The sequence below is a fragment of the Crinia signifera genome, chromosome 2, assembly GCF_055691185.1.
Source record: "Crinia signifera chromosome 2, ASM5569118v1, whole genome shotgun sequence".
Taxonomy (NCBI): Eukaryota; Metazoa; Chordata; class Amphibia; order Anura; family Myobatrachidae; genus Crinia; species Crinia signifera.
This window is the reverse complement of record NC_139218.1, coordinates 47,221,420-47,245,213: the sequence shown is the minus strand read 5'-3', so window position 1 is coordinate 47,245,213 and position 23,794 is coordinate 47,221,420. Positions and strand designations below refer to the sequence as shown.

At 44.2% G+C, this 23,794-nt stretch overlaps 1 protein-coding gene across 5 annotated transcripts in view; it reads left to right on the top strand.

Moving 5' to 3' along the window:
• The window catches only part of ST3GAL6 (ST3 beta-galactoside alpha-2,3-sialyltransferase 6), a 120,433-nt gene that overhangs the window by 57,218 nt on the left and 39,421 nt on the right, over positions 1-23,794 (top strand). For all 5 annotated transcript variants that reach the window (XM_083171971.1, XM_083171972.1, XM_083171973.1 and 2 more), the window contains 2 exons: positions 513-578; positions 11,959-12,059. In XM_083171971.1, the coding sequence (XP_083028097.1) occupies positions 513-578; positions 11,959-12,059 (167 nt within the window). The remainder of the gene's footprint in view (positions 1-512; positions 579-11,958; positions 12,060-23,794) is intronic.

Sequence of the window (23,794 nt, the reverse complement as noted above, 5' to 3'; positions counted from 1 at the left end):
TGATATGATATGTAACTGTCACTACTGGGGACATGATATGTAACTGGCACTACTGGGGACATGACATGTAACTGGCACTACTGGGGACATGATATGTAACTGACACTACTGGGGACATGACATGTAACTGGCACTACTGGGGGCATGACATTATTGGTTTGATATTTTGACTAGTCTCCATTGTATTTCACGTTCTAGAGGACAAGTTTACAGTACATTCTACCTATCCATTATCTAATCCATTCAATAAAATAACTGAAATCTGATTGGCTGCTCTGGGACCACCTTTACTTTTCCTCGAAGATTTGCTAAGTCTCCAAATGAGTGCCTTGTGTCTGTATTTATCTTGTAAAAGTGTTACATGAAAGAGCGCTGTGCGTGACTGGGTAATAGTGATGATACGTTACTGTGTACAGAGTGGTCAGTACTGCCAGATACAGAGTTACAGGATGATTTGATCAGATCTAAAGCTTTAATGTACATTTACTTATTTGTCTTATTTTCTTTTCCAGGTCACCAACAGACCCAGTTAAAGACTATAAGTCTTGTTACAATGAAAGGTTCCGGCTAATACTGAAGTGAGTAAGCATTCCAGTGTAGATGCAAATGTGAACTGACTCTACTTATCTGAATTTATCATTCTCATTTTGAACTTATTATTATATACCAAAGGCATATCCAGTTTTAGGGGTATATTCAATTGATGATGAAACTGCCGTCTTGCCGAAAAGACTGCAGTTTTTGTCATTAAAAAAATCGGAAGGGGATCCGATCTATTCAATGCTAGCTGTTTTTTTTTGTTTGTTTGTTTTTTTCCAGCAGGTCAAAATGATCCGACCTGCCAAAAACCAGGTGGATTGACGGAATAGCTGTTAATCCACCTGCTTTTGACGTAAACACAATTTGGCCATGTTTCCGTCAATCTAAATCGGACCTGAAAAGATGTTGGATTGAAGCAGGAAGGACGGTGCTGGGTGAGCAGCAGCAGCTTTCACGGCGCCATACTCGTGTCAGCCGCCTCCTGTACTGACCCGTCGCACTGGGTAAGAGCAGCTCACCGGTCCTGTCCTGGCTCCCGCTGCCTCCCGGGCAATCATGCCACCTCCCGCCGCTGTGCTCCCCCGGTCCCCACGCCGGCCGGGTGAGCATCAATCAGCGGATTTGACCGCTGCATTGAATAATGGATGCCGGATCCATTCCGTCAATACAATTTCGTAAAGGATGCAGCATCAATTGAATATATACCGAAGTGTTTCCAGAAAATAATATTGTATCATCTGCATCCACGCCACCCGGACCCTGCTGCTGGTTCTGCACTCTGTGTGCTTTAGGACAGATAAACTTGATATCCGCCTTCTAGTTAATGGGCTGATAAAGTGGTGTCTTAATGCATTAAGTGATCAAGAGCCTCAGCTATTTTTATCAAACAACAGAATGATTACAATATGTAATCTAGATACTTTGATCATGGAACTGTTGGTACCAGGCAGGGCGATTTAAGGAATTGCTGATCTCCTTTGTTTTTTCCCTGGTGTATAACAGTCTGCAGAGAATATTGCACAAATCAAATGCATGCAGTGAAAGTGAGAATGGCTTGCTAATGAGAGGTCAGCGCGTGGTCGAGCTGAGAGGAAGTGCGCAGCTATAGAAATAACCATGCGTTACAACAGTGTTATGCAGAAGTATAATAGTATGCACAACATGTAAAAGTGATTTGCTATGGCAGCAGACCACTATGGGTTAAACTCTTATTTGCTAAAAACAGGAAACTCGTTTGCTCCGGCTCACAACACCTGCCCAATCTCTAGTTCCGCTTTGTCAGTTCTGCGGTGTCACGTAGATGGTACGGTCAGGATATGGTGTAAGAAACATGGACTGTGTTGAAGGCTCAGACTGGTGGCATAACGGCATTAGGGGATTGTTTTCTTGGCACTCTTTAAACCCTTTAGTACCAATCAAGCATCGTATAAATGCCACAGCCTGTTATTAGTTTTTTAAACTAAATTTAGTGGGACATTCTTAACCCTTTTGAGTGCCACGTGAATTTGTCAAAATAGGTGTGAAAAGTGTGAAAGCAAACCTATTTATTTATCATTATGACCTGTAATGTTTACCTTGTATAGGAAGAATGTGGAATTTCGACTGGCGGCACGTCCCAACAGTTGGAATTCCTGGCCTGGTTTTTGGCCAGCTCACATGCAAGTCGACGGGCAGAATTCAATGTTCCGCCTGTCGAGTGTCAAAAAGTGGGCATGTTGGTGAAAACGGACGTGGGATTTCGAGAAACGGCAAATTAGACAATCCACAGCCATTTCCGACAAAAAAGATCCGACTTGCTTTAAAGTCTGATCTGTTTTGTCGTAATCCGCCTTCAATGCTGTCAGAAACCGCACCGTATATTGAATACCGCCCATAATCTTTTTTTTTTTTTTTTTACACAATATTTATTTGTATTTATAGTACAAATGTATGAAACGCTGACATTTTTAGCAGATATTTTGCACATCTCTCACAGAGATGTTGGCACTCAAAAGGTTAAAGAGTAAGAACCCCACCAATGGTAATGGGAGCTGAGAAAACAGGAACGTTTCACAACAAGGATAGCTAACTAAAGTATTGTAACAATAGGAACGTGCTGAAGCATTGTTGCCGACAGTGTGTCTTTATTATTATTTATTTATTAATAGTTTCTTAAATAGCGCACACATATTCCGCAGCGCTTTACAGAGAATATTTTGAACACTCACATCAGTCCCTGCCCCAGTGGAGCTTACAATCAATATTCCCTACAACATGTACACGCGCACACACAGACATTCTAGGGTTAATTAGTGTTTGGAGCCAATTAACCTACCAGTATATTTTTGGATTGTGGGAGGAAACCAGAGCACCCGGAGGAAACCCACGCAAGCACGGGGAGAATATAAAAACTCTGCACAGTTAGGTTCAAGGTGGGAATCGAACCCATGACCTCAGTGCTGTGAGGCAGTAATGCTAACCATTACACCGTCCGTGCTGCCCAAGATGGGTGCAGTCTACCAATCTTCTGATAGCTATGTCCAGCAGGATAATGCGGCATGTTCCACCTCAAGCTGGTGCTATGGGCATGACCATGAGATTGGTGTACTCTAGTGGCCTTCACTATAACCAAATCTTACTCCAATACAGCACCACTTGGACATTCCTATCAGTTAGCAAAATAACGTTGGCCTTTTAATAATGTTTCCGACACTGTGAGTGGTAATGTAGCCTTGTGCTCATTTCCTGGCATTCTGTGTTTTTTTTTTTGTTATTTTTGAGGAAACGGAAATTGAAAACAGGATCAGCATTTTTAAACACAACTGACGAGATAACGAGTGTTGAATGATTAACACAGTTGTTTATGACAAACCGCTATAATGACCTAGGTGGTAAAACTGAGTATACGCTCTGTTTCATAAGTATCATTTTTCTTGCATTAAATATAAATACATTAGAGCAATTTTTCTGCACAGAAAGACACTTTTTTTTTCACTTATGTTCGTTCATGTAAAATGTAATCTCCACAGGAAACAAACAATATAGTAACATCCGCTGACCGAAATGTCATTTTTTTGCACTGCACATGTTTTGAAATCAAGAATACACAGTCGTGTGTTTGTGCTTCTGCAGGGCTGTAATGGGAACCTAAGTTCTCTCGCATGCAAAATTCAGAGAGATTGTGTCCGGAGAATTGCAGGTTACTCCAGAAGTGTTAATACACACGTCCTCACATGCATCTGTTACCCCATGTATAGGACTAGTGCAAGTGTGCACTAATGTTGACTGTTTTTAAACCAAGTGCCTATACTCATGTGGTCATTATCTGGGGCTATCCAAGATTCACTGGAGTCCTCTTCAGTGTGCGAAGTCCCAATGACCTCATTGAGAGGCTCGGCATGATTCATATTTGTGATGTACAGCCATTATTTATTAGTCAGCTGGTATAATCCAACAACAGCAGTTTTACATCAGAAAGGCTGCCGAATAGTTACAAAGTAATACAGCATTATAATATGAGACTTTTAGACTTTTTAGTTTTCAGTTAAATCGTTGATCGGGGAATTACATCCTATTTGTGTCGCCATGTCAGGCACATGAAGCAATGAGTATGTGTATGGCAATGGATAGAGCTGCAAGTAGAGAGAGCATGTGAAAACCGAATAATGATCCAATGCATCAGTCAGCTGTAGACCTCTGCCACAGATTTTGGATTACTCCTTATAAGGTGTCATGTTGTACTATGCAGCCTGAAGTAAACCACCTGGGTTGTGGGTTTTTCTTTTCCTGAGAGGAGTCTGCTTAAGCTTGGAGGGATTTGTGTGAGAAAAGAACAAGCAGACCTTGCAGCAGATGGGCTTATCAGATGAAGCCAGGGTCTGAAAGTTGAAATTCACAATGCGTTTCTGAGGGAAACAAAAAGGGCGGCACGGTTTGCAAAAACCTACTGATTTCTTGGAATGAATAGATTTTAAAATGACTTCTTATCGGACATAGTAGTCTACTCAGCAGCTCTCTGACACAAGGGCTGAAACAGACCCTCTCATAGCAAATACATGTGAGGGGATGTGTTACTGTGGGATTCGATTAGCAGGGGGATGGGAGGGTTCGGTGGTGCACCGGGCGGCGCTTAACTGTTCGCTTGGCAATGCAGTTACCCATAGGGTGGCAGCCGGTGCCCACAGATTTTCTGTGTACATCTCCGGTCTATTTAAAGGGTAGAAGATGTAATTAGAAAGCATTAATACATTTATTCAGATATGTATGTAAACATTTCAGGTATTGTGTAAAACTAAGTTACGCCACTGTACAAAGCATTGGTTAGACCACATCTTGAATATGGAGTACAGTTCTGGGCCCCGCACTATAAAAAGGACATCATCGGACTGGAAAGAATCCAAAGAGCAACAAAACTAATAAAGGCAATGGAGAGTAAAGGAAACGGCGTATACAACTGCTAAAACAGCGGGCTCCCTGCATTAGCCGCGAGCCTCCCTGTTTGGGGGAATCCTCGCCGTCATCTGACAGCAAGGATTCCCCCAGAACATTGAATAGGGTGAGCGGCCGGCGCGGGGGTTAAACAGCGGGGATCTCTGGTTTTGGCAATCCCCGCCGTTTAACCCCCTCGTCGGCCGCATTAAATACACCCTTTAGAAGCATCTGCTTAATAAATTAACTCTGCGCACAGAGTAATCATCCTTTGGGCTGCTCAATGGCATACAAAAAACGAAATTCTAAAGCAGAGATTTCAAATTTCGGTTCAGAGTTCTGTGTTGACTTTATGACCCATTACATGTGTCTGGTGTATCGCAGAGCTGACCCTGTTAAAATAGATGAATTCTGAGCTAACTAACCCTCCGAAAATATTGTCTGCACATTTTCAGTTAAGCTTGTACACCAAAATATTGCAATTTGTTCTAATTCAATATTTTGATACTTTAGCATCTGCCGAAAAATGCTCAGTATTTTCTTTAATTTACATGGACATTGAGAATTGAATGGCCACCGTCATCACAACACAGTCTATGCAAATAATGCCTATTTAAATGGACAAGGGATCATATAGGGATAAGTAGTCCACTGGGATGATTCATAGGCCAGACAACCTTCTTTCTCATTTCTGTACAACAGCTGTCCCACTTCTTGTTCCCTGGAAATCTAAAACGGCAAAAGTCGAAATATGCTAACTTTTGGTCAGTAGTGTATCTTGGAGGGTGGGTAGGTGAATGCTTCAGGACATAACTAGCATATAGTATCTGGGTAGGTGTGATATTGGGTACCTAAATCATAAATAAAAATAATGTAAAAGTAAAAAAACAATAAACATGATACTTGTGTGTGTGCCACGTGTCCGTGGTGCCTGTAATAGTGTATTTGTTTCATCCTGCTCAGTTATTGTACTGCTCTGCTCTGTCAGACAGGCCAATCGACTAAGATATCTCCACCTATAAACAATTTCCATTGCGTAATGCTTTACATTGTGTTTAGGTGGAATGGTATGTAAAATGTTGTAGCTATGATAGTACTAGATGCGTACAACGTGTACTCAGTGTACTCACAAACTAATCTTCTTACATTAGTACGTCTGCCAAGATTCTGTATGTTAAGCAGGTGGATTCTATGAATGATTACACCTTGGGTTTGCCCACATCAAATTGTTTCTCATTATGTTTTTTCTTAATTAACTTGATGTTTGGCTTGTTGGGTGGAGACTGAATATGATGGTATCCCAAACTGTCTTATTGGCTTTATATTAACAGGCTTATAGTAGAGTCATTTTCAAACTATGCCGTTGTTTGTCTGCTCAAGATCACTTGGCCCACCTAACACAAGCCTAATATGTATAAAGGTTGGGCCTTTGTGTGCAGATGTGTTCTCAGTTTCTGAAAATTAGGGCACAGTATGCAGCCAATGTTTGTCATACAGGAAAAAATTGGTTGCTTAGGGAATACTTTACTTTGGTACTGGCTTCATAAATGTTCACCTCTGATAAATAGTGATCTTCGTGTTCATTTTAGCACTCGCCATCTTTGAAAATCCATGCAGTTCCTCTTCCCTGCCTGGGGTGTCGCTGTAACGCTTATAGCACAGTGTGGGTTGTAGATCAGCACTGATATTTACACCAGACTTGTGCTAGAAACACCACAGCAGACAGCGACACCCCAGGCAGGAAAGATGAACTGCATGGGTTTTGGCCACTAACCAGATTTAGAGGCTGACCACAGATACTTGCGTATCTTCGGTCTCTGCTGCAAACTCCTGCCCTGCCCTTTGTGCAATACAGAGGCCACTGCCACTTTCATGTTCTATACCTGAATCTCATTCTGCATGTGCTGTACTCTGCATCTGCTGTACTCTGCATGTATAGTCTTGTAGGGGAACGCATGTATGTGGTTTCTTCTTTATACCAAACGAATTCACAGAACCTGTCTAAATTCATAAGATGTTGATTTAAACACATTCAAAGAGGCAGTGGAATTCTAATTGTGCATGTCATATTTACACTTCAATACGAATGAAAATCACAGAACACACACGTGCGAATCAATATATCATTGAGCACTTTTCAAATAGCAGTGCTTTTGACTGGGATTTTTGCAGAAGCAGGCACAGATCAGTGAGGCTGGGGTCCATGGGGAATGGGGACCCCCCAAACAAAGGGCGTTAAGGCCACAGCAGCAGGAACCACTATAAATGTGCCCACTTACGCACTCACACATACTTAGCTACATCCTATGTAGCCCTTCCGCCCTCGTCTCCAGTAGTAATCCATAGGGTGCCTGTAAAAAAAAAAAAGAATACTCACCTAATCCAGTGTAGGTCTCATACTGGGGCCGATGTAGTAATCCTGGAGAAGAGATAAACGGGAGATAAAGCGAAAGGAGATAAAGCACCAGTCAATGAACTGTGTTTGAAATATGACAGTTGTGAGTTGATTAGCTGGTGCTTTATCTCCTTTTACTTATCTCCACATCTCTTCTCTAGGCTAATACATCTGCCTCACTGTTTGGTACATGTAGGCATTCCATGGGTTAATAATAATATATACACTCTTCTACACGACTGGAGGGCATCTATGTGACATCTTTAACTTGTAGGTCCATTAGCCAATAAGGTGCCCTATGAATTACTACTGAAGAGGAGGACCGATGGGCTTCGTGGGATGTAGGTAAGTATGTGTGAGTTTGTAAGGGTGATATATATGTGTAATGAAACTTGTGTGTGTTCTGTCTTTATTGTAATAATTGTTTTACAGGTGGAACTACAGGTGCCACCAGGGATTTAATGCCCTGCATGCTGGTATTTGCTGTTCTCAAAGAACAAGCATAGGGGGAGGCTTGCTGGGATCTGTAGTTTCAAAAGTAAAACAATTAATTCTGACATTTACACTTAATGCAGTGAACTCAACACCCACTGCCCAGGAGTGCCGGGAATAGCACCAGGCTTCAGCCCTGGTCCTAATCTATCCTATCCATGGCTGGCTAGTTGGAGGGTTAAGGCCATGGGTGCTGGTTCTTTTTATAGAGGGGGACCCTATGTCCTTTATTTCCTGTATTTTTAGAACAAGCATCAGTTTATAGGGATTTGGTATGAAATCCCGACGGTCATAATACCGACAAGGACAAAATCCCGACATGGTCAAAATACCGACATATAGAATGTGCAGGTGAAACTGTCAACATGGGTTTGGGTCGACAGGTCGCGAGGTCGACATGGTCTTTTTCACAGTTTTTTTTACCCGAATGTCGACACAGTCGACATGGACACAGTTGGAGGTGAACCGCAGCCCCTTGCATCACTCGCAATGCTTCGGGCACGGTGCCTCACTGTGCTCGGCACACTATTTTATTCTCCCACCATGCCCTAGTGGATGCTAGGGCATGAAATACCGCCTGATGGCACATGTCGGGTCAAAAAACAGTGAAAATACCCATGTCGACCTCGTGACCTGACGACCCAAAGTCACGTTGACCGTTTCACCTGTACATTCTATATGTCGGTATTTTGACCTTGTCAGGATTTTAAATGTCGGGATTTTGTCCTTTTCGGTACTATGACCCATTCGGGATTTTGACCGTCGGGATTTTGACTGCATCTCGTTTAAAGAGCCCAGGGCTGGTTATGCTTAGGAAGGGGGGACCCTACGCTATTTTTTAAATTATTATTTCTAACCCTTTATTTTACTATAAAACACAAAAGCGCTGCACAGATCTGACTGATCACTGCATGCTTGGCAGTGTTTGGCTGCCAGTATACTCACTACTGACCTGTGGGATGCGCTCGTCGTTCGTTGCCTACACACTTTGCGATATAAGGAATGATATAGCTCAGATGGGCAAAAATGAGTGATATTATTCAATATAACATTCAGTTTGTACGCACCTTAAATGTTGGCCTGTGTTCTCATACATCCTATTACTCATGGTATCCTATAGTTCTGTATTTTTAGGCGGATGTGTTGACCTTTTCTATGTACCTATTCTTTGCACTGCTTATTTGCCTACTGTCTATCAGATAGTAGCCTTTACTCCAATACCTGTGTTGGACACTGTGTTTAATATTGCAATGCTCCTGTGTTTACTATCCTGCTCCTGCTATGGATCCTTTGATCTCTATCATATCAGAAAGCCTGGATAAATAGCAAGCTGGTTGATATTTGCATTTCTATTAATGCTATACTATCATCTATCAACTCTCAATGGATCACAGACTACCAACAGGACTCTACTGAGCTTGGCAATTTAACACTTTCATTGTCAGCTACTCTTTATTCTCACGGTTAGCCGATTTCCCCATCCTGGGTCCATGTGACCCTTAATACACCTGCGCCCAGCAAGAAATTACGGTACTTGTTTCCTAGCACGGCCACAACGATCATAATCGTGGTCATCGGGTGTAAAATCGTGGGCATCGCGGCCATCGCATGCTCTAAAAAATCGGGTGCGATGGGCCAGACGCGATTACCCCATAGAGAACAATGTTAAATGCCTCAATTTACCCGCGATGACCACGATTTCCCATAGGAAACCATGTGAAATGGCTCAATTTGACCAAATTATCATAGGAACAATGGTAAATGGCCCAAAAACACCCCTGAACATTTAAATGTCCCCCCAAAAGTAGTTTACGCCACCCCGCGATCAACGTGAACCCGAAGTGTGGCGAGCGCAGCGAGCCCGCGAGGGGTGGCGGTACGCGTCCTCCGACCTTTTCATACCCCCACTATCCACGTCGGCGTGGAGTTGAGAATAGAATAGTGTGGCGAGCGCATTGAGCCACCGAGCCCGAAGCGTGGCGAGCGGACGCGGATACCTGTGAAGCCCGCGAAGGGACGCGTTTACCTGTGAAGGTATCCGCGTCCCCTCGCGGGGCACGCTGCGCTCGCCACGCTTCGGGCTTGGTGGCTCGCTGCGCTCGCCACACTATTCTATTCTCAACTCCACGCCGACGTGGATAGTGGGGGTATGAAAAGGTCGGAGGACGCGTACCGCCGCCCCTCGCGGGCTCGCTGCGCTCGCCACGCTTCGGGTTCACGTTGATCGCGGGGTGGCGTGAAATACTTTTGGGGGGACATGTCAATGTTCAGGGGTGTTTTTTGGGGTTTCTGGCACATTTACCATTGTTCCCTATGATGATTTGGGTAAATTGACCCATTTAACATTGTTCCCTATGGGGAAATCGCGGCCATCGCGTGTGGACCATTTAAGCATTTTTGGCCGCATACGACCCGACCGACGCGATTTTCACTGTTTTCAATGCATTTCAATGGAAAAATCGGGGGCATTGCGTCGGTCGCGTCGCAGGCCACTAAAAATTACACCCGATGGCCGTGATTGTGGCCGTGCTAGGAAACAAGTACCGAAATTACCTCTACCCAATCTGTAATCAAGTATTTACTCCTTTACCCATCTTTCACCATGCATCATTGCATGGAGAACTACATTGGATCCTGCTGTGGCAGAGTGCTTCTCACCCTACCCACTATATATCCAAACCAACTTTCCATAGATATTGGTGTAATAATGGCTCGTCTGACAGATTGAAGAGTCTTAACTCTGTCGAATGGACCATTACTACATTAATATGTTAAGTCCTGCTAAACCTTAATACGTACACCACTATGCTTGTTTTGTGTTATTACTTAAACTGGGTACGCACTTAAGTTCCCTGCACTGCCGATATCATTAACAACATTAGCAGTGCTCCTGCAGGACCAACATACGGCATACACACTGAACGGTCTCTTTCCAATCTTTGATACATACATGTATGCATACAGCTGAACTGTCCTGAATACAGAGGGTCTGTCTTGCTTTCCTTCCTGTGGGTCGCAGTCTTTCTGTCCTTTCAGCTGGTTGCAGGGGACAGTTAGGAGATCCGGTGATCACCACCACTCTGCTCGCCAGAGCAGCCGGTAATCACAAAATAGATGCCATGCACATATGCTCAGCATCTAATTAGTGCGGGGAGGGAGTCGGGCTGCATGGGGCAAGTCCCCGCAATGATGCAAACAGGGGTCAGGGCCCTTGTGGCTACACCCCTACACCCGAGGCTTCACCTCTTCACATGCAGCTCCACCCCTTTTTTGGCCATGGACACGCCTCTGGTGCATCATATTGGCAACCATCTAAAATTGGTAGAGAGGGAACTGGCACAGGGGACCAGGCTGCAGGGTGCTGAGTTCTTGACTGCTTCATATTGGAGTATAACATCCCTTGTTTGGGGACTTCCTGGAAATCTAAACCTGTTTTGCTGCATGTAATTGAAACCCCTGCTGCTACTTTTGCATGCAGCAGAGAATAGGGCATAAGCATACCCCCAACTTCTGAAGTCCCTGAAGACTTGACCACAGGAACTAAGCTAGGTCATGGATAGGGGCAGTTGGTGACCACAGTCAGTACGCCAACTCATGGATGTAGGCAGTTGGTCACCACAGGCACTACGCAAGGTCATGGATAGGTGCAGTTGGTGACCACAGCTCTACACTATGGGCCTTTATTCAGATCTGAGCTCCGTACAAATTTGTTCGGAAAATGGGAAAAACCATGTGCACTGCAGGTGGGGCAGATGTAACCTGTGTAAAGAGAGTTAAATATGGGTGGGGTGTGCTGAAACTGAAATCTAAATTGCAGTGTAATCTACAATTACACTGTAATGTACAAATCTAACTCTCTCTATACATGTTACATCTGCCCCACCTGCAGTGCACATGGTTTTGCCCATTTTCCGAAAAAATTTGTACTGAGCTCAGATCTGAATAAGGCCCTATATATATTTTAGAATGTAAGCTTTCTTGAGCAGGGACCTATTCCCTCGTGTGCTTTTCCTTCTATCACTTAAACCATCTTTGTTGGCACCAAATCCTGCAGTTTTCTGTGTATGCGTGTAACCAGTTGCCTTGCTTTAACAATCCCATTAATATGTCTGCTTTCTCCACAGCATATCTGACATCACACCTTTTCTGTGTGACGACTACTTGAAGCATTCTGCAATTCATGGGTTTAATAAAGTTGACCTACCTTATGGAACCCGAAGAGGAGGTATGTTCTCAGTTTGCTTTACCGTATATTCATATTTTTTTTTGTAATTTACGAACAGGTATTTCCATGATCTATTTTTAGTATTTATCGATATAATTTAAAACTAGGAGCTTTCGCTGGTTTATTTTTTTTCCAGAGTTCCATTTGCAGGCTTACAGTTACGTTGCTGCTCCCCAACACTTCCGTCTTCAGTCTGTGTTAGCATAGTCCAGGCAAGACTCTTTTACATGTGCAAATGCCATGCCATTAGAGCAGACTACAGTCTGAGAACATTTATTCACTGAGTGGCAGGGGCGGATTGGGAGCTAGAAGTGGCCCTGGAAAAATTTCTAGAAGTGGCTGCACATAATCAACACCAGATAGGCCCCCAGAACTTTTAAGATGCTGGTACAAGTCACAAACCTCCCACATTTCAAAAAATCTGCAATCAAGCAGACAAGCAACTCATTACCATAATTTGATTAATATAACAAAAATCCCCACCCAGGGCCGGACTGGCTATCTGGCACTTCTGGCAAATGCCAGAAGGGCCGATGGCCTTGTGGGCCGATTTTGTGCAGAAAGTGAGAACTTTCTGCAGCAGCATCGAGCCCAGTCCTGGCTTCACTCACTGTGCGCCGCTGACCGCGTCATTTGCATACGCGGCCGTACCTGGCCATCCAGTGACAGTCTGCAGCCAGCGTGGGTGGGGGGAGCTGGGAGGGCCCTCTCCCCACTTAAAGCACTGTAGCGGCAGTGCCGCACTATGACCTGGCCGCGACATCCCCCGCCAGGCGACATCCCCCCCTCGTTGTTGCAGTGACGGACCTGGGAGCCTGACAGCCACCGGGAGCCGCACACATGATGGAGGAGCTGCACTCACAGTCCGCGGCCGCCCGACAGTTTACAGGTGCCTGCAGGTTAGACAGGGGAAATGGATGGGGAGAGGTATCGGGAAACAACTCCAGGACCAGTGAGAGCAATGTGTGCGTGTGTGTGTGACTACTATGTGTAACAGTGTGTGTGTGTGACAGACTGTGTGTGCGTGCTGTGTGTTACAGTGGGTGCATGTTGTGTGTACAGTGTTTGCGTACTGTGTGTGACAGTGGGACGGTGTTTGAAGTTGAACATTGTGTAATGCAGTGTGCATCTGTCCTCAGAAAGGAAGGTGTCAGGCCAGTTCAGCAGCCTTGTGGTCTCCATAAAGCATTAATAAGTTTACTCCAGGGTGGATTGAACTACTTCAAGTTTATATGTGACCGCTGCAAACCAATCCATTCATGACAGGAGTTCCCTGTGTGTGTCATAATGTGTAATATGCATAATGGATTGTGTCGTAGTCTGTAATGAACATCATGGTGTGTTCCATACTGTGTAATGGGCACTAGGGTGTGTTCCACAATGTGTAATGCCTCCTTTTTGTGATGCCACGCCTCATTTCCATGAGGCCACGCCCCCTTTTCGGTGCGCGGCTTCACCGCGAAAGGGTCCCGCCTACTGCGGGTGGGCCTGTGTGCTCAAAATGCCAGGGCCGATTTCTGGTCCCAGTCCGGCCCTGTCCCCACCCCTCCCCAATGGAACACGGAAACACCCCAGACATTAATACACCTCCAGATAGCATCCACTCCTGTCTCTTTAGCAGTTATTGCAGTGGCTAGAGATGGGCGCCCGCAGTGGGTAGAGATGGGCACCCACAATGGGTAGAGATGTCCCCAGTAGTGCTGTTACATATCCTGTCCCCAGTAGTGCTGTTACATATCCTGTCCCCAGTAGTGCTGTTACATATCCTGTCCCCAGTAGTGCTGTTACATATCCTGTCCCCAGTAGTGCTGTTACAGATGTCCCCAGTAAGTTTTTATCAAAAAAAAAAACATTTTTTCCCCCATTTTCTGGAATGTATGGTTTTCGGAATAATTCAGATAACGGAGATTCGGATAAGGGATACTCAACCTGTATTATGTCGGTAGCATACCATGAACCATTAATCAGCTTCTATCCATCATATTATAGTATATACTTCAGGCATTACGGACGGTGTAATGGTTAGCATTACTGCCTCACAGCACTGAGGTTATGGGTAGTTTCCCACCATGGCTGTAACTGTGCGGAGTTTTTATATTCTCCCCGTACTTGCGTGGGTTTCCTCCGGGTACTCCATTTTCCTCCCACAATCCAAAAATGTACTGGTAGGCTTATTGGCTCCTAACAATTTAACCCTAGAATGTCTGTGTGTGTATATGTGGTAGGGAATATAGATTGTAAACTCCACTGGGGCAGGGACTGATGTGACTGTTCAAATATTCTCTGTAAAGCGCTGCGGAATATGTGTGCGCTATATAAAAAAACTGTAAATAAATAGTAATAAATGCTCGGGTACTTGTTTCCTAGCAGGGCGCTACCGATTTTATCGGGACGGAAAAATCGGGTCCATCGCATGCGATGCGACCAAATCGACACTATTTTTCATTGTACAGCCACCCTCATGGCTGATTACAATGTTAAATGCCCCCACAGACCCGATTTTTAATTGTATACCCACCCCGATGGGTAATTACTATGTGTAATGCCCCCCCATTGTTAACGCCACACCACGATCAACGCCAACCCAAAGCGATACGCGTCCTCCGACCTTTTCATACCCCCACTATCCATGTTGGCGTGGAGTTGATTTTTATATAGTGCGGCGAGCCCGAAGTGTGGCGAGCGGACGCGCATTACTTCACACGTATTACGCTTCCCGCGCGGGGCTCGCTGCACTCGCCACACTTCGGGCTTGCTGCGCTCGCCACACTTCAGGCTCGCTGCGCTCGCCACAATATATATATATATATATATATAATCAACTCCACGCCGACGTGGATAGTGGGGGTATGAAATGGTCGGAGGACACGCAACGCCGCCGCTCGCCGCGCTTCGGGTTGACGTTGACCGTTGCGTTGCGTTAACAATGGGGGGGATTTGACATAATAAATAACCATCAGAATCGGGTCTGGGGGGCATTTAACATTGGGTCCAATGTAAAATTGGGTGCGTCGCATCGCATGCCATTATAATGGCATGTGATGCGGCCGTTTTTTTTAATTGTACGGGAAACGTCTTCTTTAAAGCCCGAAAATCGGGTCGGTCGGGTCCCATCGCATACCTTAAGTTATGATATGTAATGGGACCCGACGTGCGCCGTGCTAGGAAACAAGTACCAATGCTCGTTATGCTCCCATGTAAGCAGTAGCCATGTCCCCTTTTCGAGAACACGTACAATTGTATATCAAGGCTGAGTAACTGCCCCGGTCTGTCCCTGGTATCTACACTTGTAGGAAATACGTATTCCCAGCCCTTATTAAAATTAGTAAATATTCAGAAATATACATAACATTATAATATGCCTACAATTAGACATCTAAATACTCAATAAGAATGAATGCAACTAGATAAAAGCTGATTGGTTGCTATTGGAACCTTCTTCACTTGTCCACAACACCTCTTTGCGGCGTAAAAGATTTCATACATCTGATATGTCGCATTTCAAACATTTGAAATATGGTCCCATAACTGCAAATCTTATCTAAACATTTGGGAATGTTTCAAAATTCTACCAGAAGTCAGGTGACTTATGTTAACGAATCATAGTTAAGTAACGCAATAGTTGCTGAATGAGCTCATCTGCACTTTGTGTACAGCAAAGTTACACATTTGTAAACATACTGTACTGTAAGCTTTGTGTTGCGGCATGCCTTCCTCATTCCTAGATGTGTTATTCCACGTACGGTCTCCTTTCTTACACAGCTGATGGTATTGCATGCATATGTAGCTTTGTTATGAAAGTTTTGCATACTTTAGTGCTCAGTGGTAAGAGATTTATTGCCTAGATACTAATCTGTGCAGATCATTTCAACATTTCCTTTGTTTAAACACAAATCTGTTGTATTGCTGTGATGTAACTCGTCAGTAAGTGGTAGGGCGGCCCGATGCATGAGGATATGTTTGTGCATGTTTTACCTCATGTGACCTAAATTGATGGCAGGACATATAGTGCGAGAGGCCTCTAAATAAATTACCTGGCCGATATGTTGTGATGATATCAGGAGCCGGTGTAAGGTTCATTTCATTAGCAAGCAACAGTTTTTACTTCTATTTACATGGCAATTACAGGTTGAGTATCCCGTATCCGAATTATTCCAAAAACCGTGTTTTTTTGGAACAATTAAAAAAAAATTATTATTTTTTTCCCCTTACCCTTTTTTATACTTACCAAGTCCCCCGGCGTCCATGGCAGGCCTTCAGCACCGTCTCCGGAGTCTCCAGTGGTCCGCGAGTTCCCAGGTGCACCTGGGAATTAGCGCAAAGCACTCCTGGGACCACTGGAGACTCCGGAGACGGTGCTGAAGGCCTGCCATGGACGTGGGGGGACTTGGTAAGCTGAAGGCCTGCCATGGACGGGGGAAAAAATAAAAAATAAAAATTTGAATTGTTACAAAAAAAACCACGGTTTTTGGAATAATTCGGATACGGGATACTCAACCTGTATATTGAATATTAACCCCTTCATGACAGAGCCAGTTTGTGCCTTCATGACAGAGCCCTTTTTTTCAAATCTGACATGTCTCACTTAAGTGGGGATAACTTTTTTTTGCTTTTACTTATCCCAGTGATTTTGAGATTGTTTTTTCGTGACACATTGTACTTCAAGTTAGTGGTAAATTTTGGTCGATACAGTCTGTGTTTTTTTGTGAAAAATACCAAAATATCGTGAAAAAATGGAAAATTTAGCAATATGCAAAATGTCACATTTTCTGCTTGTGAGACAAATAATCATACCACTCAAAATAGTTAATAACTAACAAAGACCATATGTCTACTTTATGTAGCAATCATTATTTCAACTTCCTTTTCATTTTTTTGGACACTAGGAGGCTTCAAATATGACTAGCAAATTCTCAAATTTTCAAGAAAATTTCAAACACTGATTTTTTTAGGGACCAGTTCAGTTCTGATGTGACTTTGAGGGACTTGTATGTGAGACACCCCCATAAATGATGCCATTTCAAAAACTGCACCCCTCACAGTATTCAAAACAGCAGTTTGGAAGTTTGTTAACCCTTTAGGTGTTTCACAGGAATTAAAACAAAGTGTAGGTGAAATTTCAAAATTTCTTTTTTTTTGCAGAGTTTCAATTTTAATACATTTTTCTAACGAATACAGTAGATTTTACTAGAGAAATGTGACTAAAAATTGATTCCCCCAATTCTTTTGTTTTCAAAAATATCCTATATGTGGCCCTAGTGTGCACGTTGACCAAACCACAGGCTTCATAATAGAAGGAGCACCTACTTGATTTTGGAGCCTCCTTTTTATGAGATTTTTTTTTAGGCACCATGTAGGTTTCTAGGCACCATAAGTGCTAAAAGTTAGGAACCTCCCCCACAAGTCACCCCATTTTGCAATCTACACCCCTCAGGGAATTCATCTAGGGGTATAGTGTACATTTCAAACCCCCAGGGGTTTCACCAATTTTGGTACAACTGGGATGTGAAAATGGAAAATTACATTTTTTTACACAAACATGCAGTTCTGGCTCAAAATTTTTCATTTTCACAAGGAATGAAGGAGACAAAGCACCCCAAAATCTGTGCCCCAATTTCTCCCGAGTACGGCAATGCCTCACATGTGACCAAAAAATACCAGTTGGGCGCATGGCAGGACTCAGAAGGGAAGGAGTGATTTTTGGATTTGGCAGCACAGATTTTGGTGGAATGAATGGTGGGTGCCATGTTGCATTAGCAAGACTCCCAAAGCACCAATACAGTGGAACCCCCCCACAAGTCACCCCATTTTGCAAAGTACACCCCTCAGGGAATTCATCTAGGGGTATAGTGTACATTTCAAACCCCCAGGGGTTTCACCAATTTTGATACAACTGGGCAGTGAAAATGAAAAATTACATTTTTTTACACAAAAATGCAGTTCTGGCTCAAAATTTTTCATTTTCACAAGGAATGAAGGAGACAAAGCACCCCAAAATCTGTGCCCCAATTTCTCCCGAGTACGGCAATGCCTCACATGTGACCAAAAAATACCAGTTGGGCGCATGGCAGGACTCAGAAGGGAAGGAGTGATTTTTGGATTTGGCAGCACAGATTTTGGTGGAATGAATAGTGGGTGCCATGTTGCATTAGCAAGACTCCCAAAGCACCAATACAGTGGAACCCCCCCACAAGTCACCCCATTTTGCAAAGTACACCCCTCAGGGAATTCATCTAGGGGTATAGTGTACATTTCAAACCCCCAGGGGTTTCACCAATTTTGGTACAACTGGGCAGTGAAAATGAAAAATTACATTTTTTTACACAAAAATGCAGTTCTGGCTCAAAATTTTTCATTTTCACAAGGAATGAAGGAGACAAAGCACCCCAAAATCTGTGCCCCAATTTCTCCCGAGTACGGCAATGCCTCACATGTGACCAAAAAATACCAGTTGGGCGCATGGCAGGACTCAGAAGGGAAGGAGTGATTTTTGGATTTTGCAGCACAGATTTTGGTGGAATAAATGGTGGGTGCTATGTTGCACCAATACAGTGGAACCCCCCCACAAGTCACCCCATTTTGCAAAGTACACCCCTCAGGGAATTCATCTAGGGGTATAGTGTACATTTCAAACCCCCAGGGGTTTTACCAATTTTGGTACAACTGGGCTGTGAAAATGAAAAATTACATTTTTTTACACAAAAATGTACTTCTGGCTCAAAATTTTTCATTTTCACAAGGAATGAAGGAGACAAAGCACCCCAAAATCTGTGCCCCCATTTCTCCCGAGTACGGCAATGCCTCACATGTGACCAAAAAATACCAGTGGGGCGCATAGCAGGACTCAGAAGGGAAGGAGTGATTTTTGGATTTGGCAGCACAGATTTTGGTGGAATGAATGGTGGGTGCTATGTTGCATTGCCAATACAGTGGAACCCCCCCACAAGTGACCCCATTTTGCAAAGTACACCCCTCAGGGAATTCATCTAGGGGTATAGTGTACATTTCAAACCCCCAGGGGTTTCACCAATTTTGGTACAACTGGGCTGTGAAAATGAAAAATTACATTTTTTTACACAAAAATGCAGTTCTGGCTCAAAATTTTTCATTTTCACAAGGAATGAAGGAGATAAAGCACCCCAAAATATGTGCCCCCATTTCTCCAGAGTACGGCAATGCCTCACATGAGAACAAAAAATACCAGTTGGGTGCATGGCAGGACTCAGAAGGGAAGGAGTAATTTTTGGATTTTGCAGCTCAGATTCTGGTGGAATGAATGGTGGGTGCTATGTGGCATTAGCAAGACCCCCGATGGACGGTGAAATGATGAACCTAATAATCCATCGATGTGTGGTATATTTTGAAACACTCCTTTATACATAGGCCGGGTTTGTCGGGGCAAGTTTCACAGTGGAAAATAGTTTCCTTTCTTATTCCCTTTTTATAGCAAACTTTGCACCTTTTTTGTGTCCTGCCCTTTCTTGCAGTGGAGGGGATTTCGTTGGGAAAATGCTGCCCTGGTACAATACGGGGGCCAGTACTAGAAGTACTGGGGCCCTCTGCCTGCTGGTTCCCAAATATTAGGCCCTTTATGACTTCCTCTTGAAAGTGCATAAATGTCCCCCTCTGGCCGGTAGAACGGAATAGCACGTAAGCGTTATACAGTGCCATCTGGATGATATACACAGCCAGCTTCTTGTACCAGATATTTGTTTTCTGCAGGGCACTGTACGGCTTCAGTACCTGATCTGAAAGATCCACTCCGCCCATGTACTTATTGTAATCTAGGATACAATTTGGTTTTGAGGTGTGGGTACTGGTACCTCGTACAGGGATGGAGGTGGTACTGTCTCCATGAATTGTTGTCAGTATAAGGACATCCCTCTTGTCCTTATATTTGACCAACAACATATTTTCGGTGCATATTCCCCTGCTTTCACCCCTTCTCATTACTTGGGCAATGTGCGTTTTGGGGAGGCCTCTTTGGTTCTTGCGCACAGTACCGCAAGCTGCTGTACCTCTTGAACCAAGGGCCTTAAACAGGGGGATGCTGGTGTAAAAGTTATCCACATAGAGGTGATAACCCTTATCCAGGAAGGGGTGCATTAAATCCCAGACAATTTTGCCACTAACACCTACGAGGGAGGGGGGGCATTCTGGCGGTTCAATTCTTGAATCCTTCCCTTCATATACCCTAAACTTGTGGGTGTACCCTGTGGTGCTTTCACACAGCTTATACATTTTTATGCCATACCTTGCCCTCTTACTGGGAAGGTACTGGCGGAATTTAACCCTTCCTTTAAAATGTATAAGGGACTCGTCGATGCTAATACATTTATCAGGGATGTACAGCTCTGCAAATTTGGCACTGAAATGATCAATGACCGGCCTGACTTTGAATAGCCTGTCAAAGGTGGGATCATCTCTGGGTGGGCACTGTGCATTATCGGTGTAATGTATAAATTTATGGATTGCCTCAAAACGAGTCCGAGTCATGGCCATACGGTAAAATGGGGTGCTGTACAGAACATCTGTACTCCAATATTGCCTAATTTGTGGCTTTTTTACTATGCCCATATGAAACACCAGACCCCAAAACGTCATCATCTCTACTGCATCTACAGGGGTCCACCTAGCAAATGATGACGTGGGGTTTTGAGCAATAAACTGCTGGGCATATAAATTAGTTTGGTCCACCATTAAATTTATAAAATCATCAGAGAAAAATAATTTGAAAAAGTCAATTTCTCTGAGACCTGTGGAATCAAATTGGATTCCTGGCATGGCCAAAAACTCAGGAACCTGGGGCTCAAAATTGTCTGGTGGTGGGGTCCATACGAGATCAATTATTGGGGGGGGGGGTCTCAGCTGCTCTACGGGGGCGTCTTTGAGGGGGTCCCTCATCACCAGAGGAGGAAGAGGAGCTTAAGACGAATCCTTCAAATTCCCCGCTTGCCTCACTGGCTGTGTCAGAATCAGAAGCAAGCATGGCATATGCCTCCTCCACTGAATACATTCTTCTGGATGACTGGGATGACATTTGGGATGACATTTGGGATGACATTTTTATTTTTGTGTTACTGGTAGTGAAATGTTTCAACACGTGTATAGTGTAGGGGGGGGGTACAAACTTTATTTCAACCCGGGGGGTATGTAGTGTGTTGTGTGTATGTAGTGCAGAAAAAAAAAATACTTTATACAAAAAAAAAAAAATTGAAGGGGTTAAAAAAAAAAAAATTGAAGGGGTTAAAAAAACAAAAAAAAAGGTCCTGCGCCAAAAATTGAGCACAGATGTTGGTCAGTAACGTCTGTCACTGAACAGCGCTCAAAGGCAACAGGAATTTGATAAAAAAAAAAAAAAATAGATCAACCCTGTGCCGAAAAAGCTGATCAGTGATGTACGTCACTGATCAGCGCACAGTGGCCACAGGACACCCACAAAATCACAGTGTGTGTAAAAAAAAAATTAAAAAAAGACCACACAGCACCCACAAAAAAAAAAAAAAGGTGATCAGTGATGCGACACTGATTACCAGTGAGGGGCAGCAGGTGCACAACCTTTGGTGCAACTGGCAGCAACTGACAGGTATATATAAAAAAAAAAAACCTCTGCGCCCCCAAAAAGTTGCTGATCACCTCAGATATAGTGATCAGCACAAAAGGCGGGGGTAGCAGACACAAAATATACACTCTCTGTCACTATCTCTCTCTATCTCTTACTATCTATCACTATCTATCACTATCTATCACACTGCAGCAGCAGCACTGACAGTTATATGTATAAAAAAAAACCTGCACCCCCAAAAAGGGGGGGTAGCAGACTCAAAATATACACTCTCTATCACTCTCTGTCACTATCTCTCTCTATCTCTCTATCTCTCTATCTCTCACTATCTATCACTATCTATCACTATGACACTGCAGCAGCAGCACTGACAGTTATATATATAGAAAAAAAACCTGCACCCCCAAAAAGGGGGGGTAGCAGACACAAATCTCTCTATCTCTCACTATCTATCACTATCTATCACTATCTCTCACTATCTATCACTATGACACTGCAGCAGCAGCGACAGTTATTTATATATAAAAAACCCCTGCACCCCCAAAAAGGGGGGGTAGCAGACACAAAATATAGCTCTCTCTGTCACTATCTCTCTATCTCTCTCTATCTCTCTCTCTCTATCTCTCTATCTCTCTATCACACTGCAGCAGCAGCAGGAAGTCTCAGGAAGTCAGATCCAGGAAGCGTCCAGCACGCTACAAGCAGTGATCAAGTGATCAGGTAAGGTATTTGCAAGGATCAGGTAAGTATGAGCAAGGATCAGGTCAGTATCACGGCAGATAGGCACGGTGACCGCTCTGCACGCTACTCCAGACCGGAATGGCGTCTGCAGCGCAGTCACCGGTAGTTTAAATGTCGCGCCTTGGCTGTGATTGGTCCGTGGGTCCCACGGACCAATCACAGCCTTGGGGGCAGGTGGGGTGAGGGTGGGGTGAGGTGTCATCGTCACCGATGACCCCCTCATGCCCCCTGACGCCCGGCGGTGATTGACACCTGTGTTACCAAGCGTCTGATTCGCTGGTAACACAGGAAAACGCTGTGAATGGCTGTTCACACTGAACAGCCAATCACAGCGATCGCCGACGGGGGGGCGGCATCGCAGCCCCCCCTGGGCATGCAGGGACATGTCTGCTGTCAGGGACAGCAGACATCGTCCCTCTGTCACTGCGTCTCGAGACGCAGTGACAGTTTAAAGTCATGACGTATATATACGTCATGTGTCGGGAAGTACTTCCCGGCCATGACGTATATATACGTCAAATGTCGTGAAGGGGTTAAGACTATATGGGCCCCATTAAATTACATGCCTCAATACCAGCGGTATATGTTGTTGGTATTTAACACAATTTACCTCTCCAGTGGGGTCTAGTTGTCGCCCTCCTTTGCACCGTCCTCCGCTGCTATGTCATGCACATACTGTCACTCCTTCACCCAGCGGGAACCCAGCAGTGACTGTATGTCAGTGGGGACCATTTGTCTATTGCCCAGACTATTATTCTGCCATTTACAGACAATGATTGATATCCATTTTTAAATGATATTGTTCATGATCATACACTGAGCGATGGTCTTTTCATTGGCTTATTTGAAGGAGAGTCAGCTCAGTGGCATTTGGAGCTGATGTCGTCTACACAGTAGTTCTCAACCTCTGTCCTCAAGTCCCCCCAACAGTGCAGGGTTTCCAGGTCTCCACACAGAATCACAAGTGAAGTAATTAGCTCCACCTGTGGATCTTTTAAAATGTGTCAGTGAGTAATGAGTGCACCTGTGCACCTGCTGGGTGACCTAGAAAACGTGAACTGTTTGGGGTACTTGAGGGCCGAGGTTGAGAACCATTGATCTATAACAGTGGTAGCCAACCCTAGCCTTCGAGAGCTACCAACAGTTCACATTTTCCAGACAACCTAGCTGCTGCACAGCTGCACTCATTAATTACTGACACAATTTAAAAGATACACAGATGGAATTCTGTGAGGAGACCTGCAAAACATGCACTGTTGGTAGCTCTCGAGGACTAGGGTTGGCTACCCTAGATCTATAAGCACCGGCAGAGGGAAGCCACAAACCCAGGTCTTGTCTGTGGCCAAGGTTTCAAGACACGCTGTTAGTGGAAAAATTTATTTTTGAGTCTAGGCCTCGTGCTCCGGTAGTCTTGCTGCGTAAGCACACA